We start from the raw sequence: 9,000 nt of genomic DNA on the forward strand, positions 1-9,000 counted from the left end.
ATCTAGGGGTTTCTCCAGCAGCTCCTAGAAAACCAACAGACGCAGAAGGAAGTGCAGGTGGAGCTACAGATGCAGCAGCAGCAATACCTGTGAGAGATCCTGCAAAGGGAAATCAACCCAGGATCTGCTATGCCCATGGACAAAAAGAGCAGAGAAGGAGAGCATGCCTGGGCTGTGCTGAGAAGGTTAGCCCAGGGAGAAGGGCATAAGAAAGTGTACAAGCGTGGCCTAATGCCAAGATGGGAGCAAGAGTTCTTTGTTTTGGGGGCAGAGAAGCAGGCCACATCAAAAGACACGGCCTGCTTAGGAAATTGCTGAGTGGCTGAACGAGGGGCCAGGGCCCTAAGAAGTTAGAAAGAAAGGAGAAGGAGAAGGTGTCCTCTGACACAAACCCCCATGAGGCAGGCAAGGTGGAGGTGGCTGGGGTGGCCATGGACCTTGCAGACCCTCCACCAGTATGTCACAGAGCTACTCTCTGTGGATCACCCCGCTCAATGAGTGTTCATTCTAGGAAGCAAGCCGGCTAGACAGTAAAACAGCAGAGGCTGCTCCCAAAGCTACACTCGGTTTCTCAGAAATGAGTAGACTTTATGGGCAGAAGAGACCGTTAGAGCATCTAATCTGACCCCCTGCATATCACAGGCCTTTCTGCACCATATGGGGCAGAGGAAAGGACCCTGCTCCACAGAGAGGGGAGAGGGTTTCTGTGAGTGCCAGGGGGCTCCATTTCCCCTTCCACTAGCTCCCCATTTACAGAGAGCCAGAGCAGTACCTGCAGCAGAGAGCGGGAGTTGCTGGTGGCCTCAGAGGCACAGGCCCTGCAGCGCCTCGGGCACCTGGCGCAAGTGCCGCATGATACGGAGCTGGCGCATCACATTGGCCGTGTCGTCCTCCTGCTGCAAGGGAACGAGAACCTGTCTGAGACTCAGACGCCTCCGAGGAATCAGGGGGGATTAACGGCCCCTGGAACCAGCAGCATTTCCACCCAGCCCCTGCCCACCTCTGAGGGATGGATTCCCCCTCCTGATTCCCAGGATGGAGTCTTGTTGTCCTTCCTAGTGACCTCCAGTGGCAACCCCCCTCCAGTGTACGGGGAGCTCCTGCCACTTCCCCCTCAGTGCCCCTGACAGCTGTTCCACCTCCAATCCACAGCTCAAGTTCTCAGACCCCACTCCTCCAGCCCCACCCAGGTTGGGTAGGGAGGGGACTGTAGCGGGAGGATCAGGAGGGATTCTGGCAGCAGTGAAGTGGGATGTGGGGAGGTTGAGACCTTTCCCCAAGTCACCCCAGCCACTAATGCTGAAGCCGCAGGATGGCAGCCCTGGTGAATGGGACGGATCGGCAGCCCCTGCTGACTAGGGTTACCATACGTCCGGTTTTTCCCGGACATGTCCTGCTTTTCGGCAATCAAACGCCTGTCCGGGGGGAATTGCCAAAAAGCCAAACATGTCCGGGAAAATGCCGGCCGGGCACTTCCCCTCCCACGGCTGCTCTGATCTGCTCTGCTCCTCCCCTCTCAGACTTTAAGAGCCGAGCTGCCCGAGCCAGCGCTACCGGCTTCGGGCAGCCCCCCCTGCCTCCGGACCCCCAGCCGCCAGCCAGGCACTTCCCTTCCCGGGCTCCAGCTGCGCTGGGGAAGCGCCAGTCGGGGGCGCAGAGTCTGGGGGCTGCCCGGCAAACCGTGAAGCCGGTAGCGCTGGGGCAGCCCTTTCCCCATGCCTGGGAGTGGGAGGGAGGAGGGGGCTGAGTTAGGGCGGGGAAGGGGCGGAGTTGGGGCGGGGCTAGGGGGTGGGGAAATGGGCGGGGTCAGGGCCCGTGGAGGGTCCTCTTTTTTTATTTATTAGACATGGTAACCCTACTGCTGACTGAATCCTCCTGTTCTCTCCAGAATGGGTCCAGCCTTGCCAGCAGCAGGACAAGCGTCCCCTGCCCATGTGCCTCAGCCCTGCCTGGTCAGACGCCATCACCCGTCAGTCCTTGGCCTCCCAGGCTGCCAGTTATGGGAGCAACTCTTGGGTGGTGGCTCGGGTGACACAGACACCAGACCACTAGGAATTGGGTGCGGCCCTGTGGGACAGGAGAGTCTCGCAGAGGGCACTTGGGGGACTCTCCTGCCCTTCCCAAGAGCGATAGCACCCTGTCCTAAGAACGTAAGTCTGGGATAAAGCAAAGCTGGTCATTAATTAGCCTGGCTAAAGAGCTGGGTGGAGCTGCTCCGGGGACAAGCTGGCTCGCTCCTGCTCATGGAGGTGAATTCATCTCCCTTCCCAGGAGCACCTGCTCTCCCTTTCATTCCCCACCAGGCTCCTTGTGCCAGGCCAGCGAATGGCCACAGGATGGGAATGAGGCCTGGGCCCCGCCCCAATCTCCTGAGGCTAATGCAGCTGCTCATCTTTTCCCCCATCAGCTGCTGGGTTTCCCCCAGGAGGGAGTAGGTGACAGGGAGAGAGAGACACACACATTTGTCCTTCTGGTTGCAGGGCTTGTGTCCTTCCAATCCCATTGGTGGCTGCACAGTGGGCAGAGTCCTCGCTGCGTGCCTGGCCCAACAGAATTGCAGGGCGTGGTGTGGAACACAGAAAGTGATAGAGAGACTCATCCTCCAGCCGGGGTCAGTCTCGGAGAAATTGGCTGGGGTCCCAGTCTCACTCTTCTAGCGGGTGCCATTTCCCAGCTGGGTTCCTTACCCCTCTGGTGCAGCAGCAGCTGGTAGAGCCGGTAAACCCCCTCCCTGGCCTGCCGGCTGATGTCCTTGGCTGGGTCACTGACGGACAGAGCCAGCTGTGCCATGTGGTGACCCATCCTGGGGAATTCCGCTGAGTTCTAATGGACGGGAGAGGGAGAGGGGACTCCATCAGCATTTTCCTGTTAGCTCCCAGTCCCCCCGGGCCAGGACTCTCCTTCCCCTCAGCCCCTCTGCAGGAGATGCTAGAGGATAGGAGCTAGAGCCAGACCCTTAATTTCCTCTGCCCCCAAGGAAGCCTGGAGCACAGGGCTGTGGACAGGGCCCTCCATGAGGACTTGCTTCCCCAGCTGCTCCAGGATGACAGGGAGGCATGAACCTGGAGCACAGTCAGAGGTCACTTATGTCAAACTCAGGGAGGGTGATGGTGAATCTGAGCAGGGCCGTGCTGCTATTAACGGCCCTGGCTCTCTCTCGCGGCACCCTGGACATGATCCAGTAGTTAATGTGCTGTGGGGAAAGGAAGCATTGCACTGACTGCCCTGACCAAGGATGCCCACTGGGGGCCCGGCTAGGAGGACAGACTGGAAAATGGATCTAAGAGTGAAGGTAAAATTGCCCCCACCCCTCTCATCGGGCTCACCTCCAAGATGTACTGGAGCCTGTCGGTGTCTGGGGACTCTGCCAGCAGGTTCCCCAGCATGGCGTCCAGGAGGTCTGGCAAGACCCTAGGCAGATCCTGAAAGCAAGGGAGAGCCATGGGTCAGAATTAGGGAAACTGGGGCTAAACTTGCCACAGGATGGGAAGTGGGGTCTCTGGGAAGCACTGGTGAGACCCCCAAACACATATCCTGGCCTCTCTCCTTCACATCCCACTGCAGGCAATTAGCAAGGACTCATGGCAGGATGACAGCTGGCTCTTCAATCCATGACTTTAGCATGATCTACCTGAACTTGGGCGGTGTCCTTCTCCATGCCCAGGGTGAAGACGGCGTGCAGGGCAGCTCGGAGGAGGTGGGTCTCCAGCTCTGGCTCCAGGGCAGGTGTCATGGTGCTGGCAAGAGAGAGGAGCCGGTATTAGACTGTGCAGTACGGGGATGGGACTGGCACCAACACGCAGGTGAAACTGCAGGGAAATAGGCACAGGCTGGCAAGAAGGGAAACTGAGGCACCGAGCCAGGGAATGACAAGGCCAAGGTTTCTCAGACAGACAGTGGCAGGGCAGGAATAGCCCCTGTTCCCTGCACCCTGCTGCCCCTCCTGTATCTGATCCTGGGTGTGAGCCTCTCCCCAAAGCCGTTGCAATGTTACTGGAGTGAAAAGAACAGCCCAGCCAGGAGAGAGTGAACCTTCCCCGCACCTCTGCCAGAGGAGCCACCCTTGGGCGGTGACCTGGGAGTGGGAGGGGCAGTGACTCCCAGCCCTGGGCCTGAGCAGCACTGGGGTTAGGGGAACCGGGCCGGCGGGTCTCGGTACCTGAGGTTGCCCACAGCAATCAGGGAGTTGGCGAGGACGGCGCCGGGTGGAGAGTTATCAGGCAGCTCCTCAATGAGCTCCTGTGAGACCCAAAGGAGCGTGTGAGATTCGGGCCTCACTGACACTTCCCAGTGAGGAGATTACACAGCCAGGGCCCCACACAACCAGCAGGATCCCCCCACCTGCCCCCCACTCCTCCGATTCCTGCCCAATAGTGACCACTCTCCGAATTTCTCCCGTCTCTTCTCCCCAGTCTTCAGCCCCAGCAATCCCTGCCCTCAGCTGCCCCTCCAGCACCAGCCATCCCCCATCCATTGGCCTGGGGAGACCCCTGCCCCTCCCATGTCTCTGTCCTCCCTCTGGGCGCCGTGTCTCGCTCACCACAATCCTCTCCGCCACAGCCGCCTTGCAGCAGTGCGGCTCCAGTGTGTCCTGCCCTCTCTGCTGTGCAGCGAGCCGCGGGGTGGATGGCGTGCAGGAACACGAGCTGCTGGGCCTCCTCCTGCACCCACCAGGAGTGGGGTTAGGGGAGAGAGAGCCAGTTAGCCAGAGACCTCCCTGCCCCCAAACAGTAGCTGCAGGACTCAGGCCTGAATGGGGGATAGTGGGGACCCGCCCATTGTCCAAATCACCCACCACTCCACCACAAGCAGGGTCAGGAACTGGGACAGTGCCTGTGGGGGGAGGAGACCCGGCTAGTGTGTGACAGACACCCCCACCTCTGGGGTCCCAGATCATGGAGGAGAAAGGTCCCCATTAGGGCTGGTGGATCATCAGGGACAAGACCCTCTGCAGGGGGTCAGGTGCTGGGAAGGGGCAGGACAGTCTCGGTTCCAGCACAGCTGGGGAACGTTTGTACCTTTTCTCCGTCTTGGAGCTGCTCTCGGCTGTTATTGAGAGCAGCCTCCTCTGTGGCCACGTCCACCCATTCCTCCTCCTCGTCCCCTGAGTCCCTGGCGGTCCCTGCACCAGGGAGAGAAGGGGACAGGGTGACGCCTGCTGCCACTCGGGGGAAGGACAGGGGCACGCTGGGGCAATGTGTCCCCTTCCCACCTCCGGGACCCAGGGCAGATCGGGCCCCACACTCCCCCGTCTCAGTGATGCCTTCAGCCCCCAACTCCTGCAGGAGCCCATAGCAAAGAGACCCCCCCACGCTGTCCTGGACTCCCTGGGAGGTGCCTCCCCCCAACTGGAGCACCGAGGACCAAAGTGGCAGCATCTAGTGTCAGTGGGGTTCATGTGGCTCAGGCCAGACCCCTGGGCTGGGGATCCGCCCCCATAGCACTGATCGAGGGCCTGGGCCCAGGGTGTTCACAGCCCCGCCCTCACCTCTCCCTGAGCCCAGCCTGACTCCTCACCTGGAACAAAGCTGCGGCGCCCATCGGCCTCGCTGCTGCCCGAGTCCCAGGCACTGCTGCTGTCCCATGGGAAGCGGGCCGAGCTGCTGGTGGTGGGACAGGGATCCTCCACCTCCTGCCCTGGGGAGGCTGGAAGGTCCTCAGTGACCGGGCCGGGCGATGCCTCCTGCTGGGAATCAGGGCTGGGCTCCTGGGGCCGCTGCTGCCCACACAACATGTCCCAGAGTCACTCTGCCCGGCTCCCCTCCTGCGCTGGGTCCTGCCTGCCCAGCCGCAGCCTGGCCCAGCTCCATTTCGACCTGGCCTCTCCCACCTCGGCGCCTGCGCTGGGAGCGGGTTTTCTCCGCCAGAAGACTGGGCACTTCCACCTCCTGGCCTGGCCGGGAGCTCCTTCCCCGCCAGTGGGGACGGAGGGGCCGCTCTGCTCCCGGGGAAGATGGCAGCTGCTTCCCTCAGGCTCTGGGGCCACCTGCAGAGCCTTCTTCCTGAACATCCTCAGGAGCCTGGCCACCCTGGAACCGAGCGGGGAGCGGGCGTGAGTCTGGGGTCAAGGCAGCCTCTCACTAACCAGCCTGTTTGGTCCCTCCCCATCCCTGCCCCAGCCAGAGCAGCTCCTCCTCCCCCCACAGGGGTGCATGTAATGCAATCTACACGCACTGGCAGGAGTTCATTGCATGATCTGCTCCCAGCGTTCCCCCTCGTCACCTCTGGGGCTGCAATGCCCGGGGAGTCTCCTCCTTTTCCATCACTGGGCTCAGTCACTTTGGACAAGCAGCTCCCTCCTGCCGTCCCAGGCCACACTCCCCCCCAGGCTAGAGAAGGAACAGAACCCAGGAGTCTGGACTTCTCCTGGGAAACCATTCCCCAGGTCAAAGTCCCGAGGCAGAGCAAGGCCAGGACCCCCGCCTTTCCCATTGATTTCCTTGCTCAGCAGCTCACAGGGTCTGGCCCAGCTCAGAGACGCTCAGCCTGGGGAACGGTCTCCCACAAGGGAAGCGTTGGGAGCCCCATTGCTGGGACCTTTCCAAACACACTGGAGACGGCTCTGGAGAAGCCCCTCCCCGGTCTGAGAGCGAGGGGCTCCTGGGGGCGGTTTGCAAATCCAATCTCCTTTGGGAGAGATTCTTTCCCTCTCTTTCTGCCTCTCCCCAGACAGACAGGGGACGCCAACGGGGAACCCTAATGCCACTCACTTGCTCTGCTGACGGAGCGATGGATGGAGGATGTTCAGTATCGTCCCTCGCCCTCCTCCTCACTCCCCAAAGCCAAGGCAGGCTGGAGAGGGTGGTGGTGACCTGAGGAGTTACCCTGCCCAGCCAGGAGGCAGGGGGATAGCACTGGGTGATCGACTGGCTGTGAAAACAAGAGTCTATCTTATTACCAAGGGACAGAGAAACTCAGCCAGCAGCAGGGGGTGCAGAACACTGGCCTAATGCGGGGGTGACAGCACCTCCGGGATCCTGACATCCCGGCACTTTACACACCTTCCTGGAGCCTCCCAACCCCCCTGGTCTGTAGGGGCTGCTACCCCAACCCTACTGATGGGAAACAGGCCTGGGGTGGGGAAGCTACTGGCTCAGGGTCACACCAAGTGTCAGAGCCAGGGATGGGACCCAGCAGTCCTTATTTCCAGGCCCCTTCACTAACCACTGCTGCACACTCCCTCCCATAGCTGGCAATTACAACCAGGCCTTCATGTCCGGTCCCCCTGCTTTGAGAGGGAGTGTGCTCCGCTGGAGTGACTGGAGCAGGGAACTGGGAGTCAGGACTCCTGGGTTCCATTGCTGGTTTCCTATTGACCTGTGGGACTTTGGGTAAGTTGCTCCCCGCTCTAGCCTCTGTCCCCAGCAGTCAAATGGGGATTTCATACTTTCCCACTATTGGAAAGTGCTGGGAGAATCCCCCAGCAAAAGCTGCTCTGACAGTGCTAAGCAGCATCTGACCATTAGAGGTCAGAGCGCACTGCCCAGGAGGAGGAGTGTTTGGTTCTGGGCTGTTGGAGTACGGGCTTTCAACCATCTGTGCACACATATTATACTAATTGCATCTAGACCACATCTCCCTAGTTTGCTTGTGAGAATGTCCTTATTAACACCAAGATGGATCACATCTACTGTTTACCCACCTCCACTAGGCCCGTAACCCTGCCAAAGTAGGAGCTAGGATTGGTTTGGAATGATTTGTTCTTGACAAGTCCATGCTCACTAGTCCTAAGAACCAAATTGTCCTGTAGGTGCTGACAAACTGATTGTTTAATAAGGAGTTCCAGTATCTTTCCAGGTATGTTAATGGATGGGAAGACGTTCTTTTTCAGGGATCTCTGACGAGAACTGGGGCACAGCACTTAGTTTGTTGAGGCCATAAAATGGAGACAGGCACCTCTTCTCTTCTCCCAGCACCCCAGATACCTAAAAGGGTGGGACTCACATCCCTCAATGGGCTTTAAAAAAGACAATGGTTACAACGTGGCCCCAACCATTTCTGGTTTCTGCAGACTAGATGTTTTAGCAAAGTTTAGAATTCCTTGGTGCTCAACACCATGAAACTCCCCTTTCTCCTTTACAAAGGGCTTTAACGCCCCTTATCTCACCCAGGCTCTCGACTGCCCAAAGTTGGAGAATTGTCCCTGTTCCCATTGCAGAGCACTCCCCACGACACACACACAGAGTCCTCCTGGTGGTGGGAGGGGAACAGAGGAAAGGACAAAAGAAGTAAGAGATGAAGAGAAAGGAGGGAGGGATGGAGGAAAAGGTAAAACAAAAAGGACAAACCCTAATGTCCCCAGTGATTCTAAGGGACTAAATCCCAGGTGGGGAATAAAATTCGGCCACCTTAAGCTAGTGTTTTCCATGCCTAGAATTCAGCTGGCGCCAGATGCATCAGACTGAACAGGTTCCAAACCTCTCAGAGGCTCTTACCTTCTAAACAGGGACGTCTGTTTTCTAGTAAAATCAGGAAAAAGAAAGGAGAAAACTCAAAAGAGGTTCCTCCTGGCGCTCATGTACGTGACCCCTAATACTCTCTCAGTCCTCAAAGAGAGACCTCGAGAAGGAGACTTGCTGAAGGAAAGCTACAGGGGACTCTGAGGTTTCCCTGGCCCTGCACCCCTGTCCTGCCTGGCTGATGTCAGCATCTCTCTGTGAGGTCACCACCTCCCCAGCACCTTTGACCAATAGGCTGATGTCCTGCAAAAGGCCTTTGTGATGTCACTCCCACACACACCCCTCCCCTGCAGTGCTAATGTCCTGCCGCAGGCCAGACACTTTGGAGGTTTGAGCTACTCTCTGTGGATCACCTCACTCAATGAGTGTTCATTCTAGGAAGCAAGCCGGCTAGGGTGGAAAACATCAGATGCTGCTCCCAATACTACACTCGGTTTCTCAGAAATGAGTAGACTTTATGGCCAGAAGAGACAGTTAGAGCATCTAATCTGACCCCCTGCATATCACAGGCCTCCTGTCTACCACAATAGCTACTTTTGGG

At 58.6% G+C, this 9,000-nt stretch overlaps 1 protein-coding gene across 1 annotated transcript; it reads right to left on the bottom strand.

Annotated features, from left to right (window-relative positions):
• Positions 1–2,019: 2,019 nt before the first annotated feature.
• LOC135980220 (uncharacterized) lies at positions 2,020–6,410 on the bottom strand. Its single transcript, XM_065580261.1, has 7 exons — positions 5,518–6,410; positions 5,019–5,122; positions 4,541–4,661; positions 4,160–4,239; positions 3,632–3,737; positions 3,327–3,422; positions 2,020–2,823 (listed from the first exon to the last, which is right to left on the bottom strand). Exons 1-7 carry the CDS (start codon positions 5,539–5,541, stop codon positions 2,596–2,598), a joined length of 759 nt encoding a protein of 252 aa, XP_065436333.1. The 5' UTR covers positions 5,542–6,410; the 3' UTR covers positions 2,020–2,595.
• Between the last annotated feature and the right edge of the window lie 2,590 nt (positions 6,411–9,000).

This window comes from Chrysemys picta, unplaced genomic scaffold (assembly GCF_011386835.1).
Source record: "Chrysemys picta bellii isolate R12L10 unplaced genomic scaffold, ASM1138683v2 scaf2253, whole genome shotgun sequence".
Classification (NCBI taxonomy): Eukaryota; Metazoa; Chordata; order Testudines; family Emydidae; genus Chrysemys; species Chrysemys picta.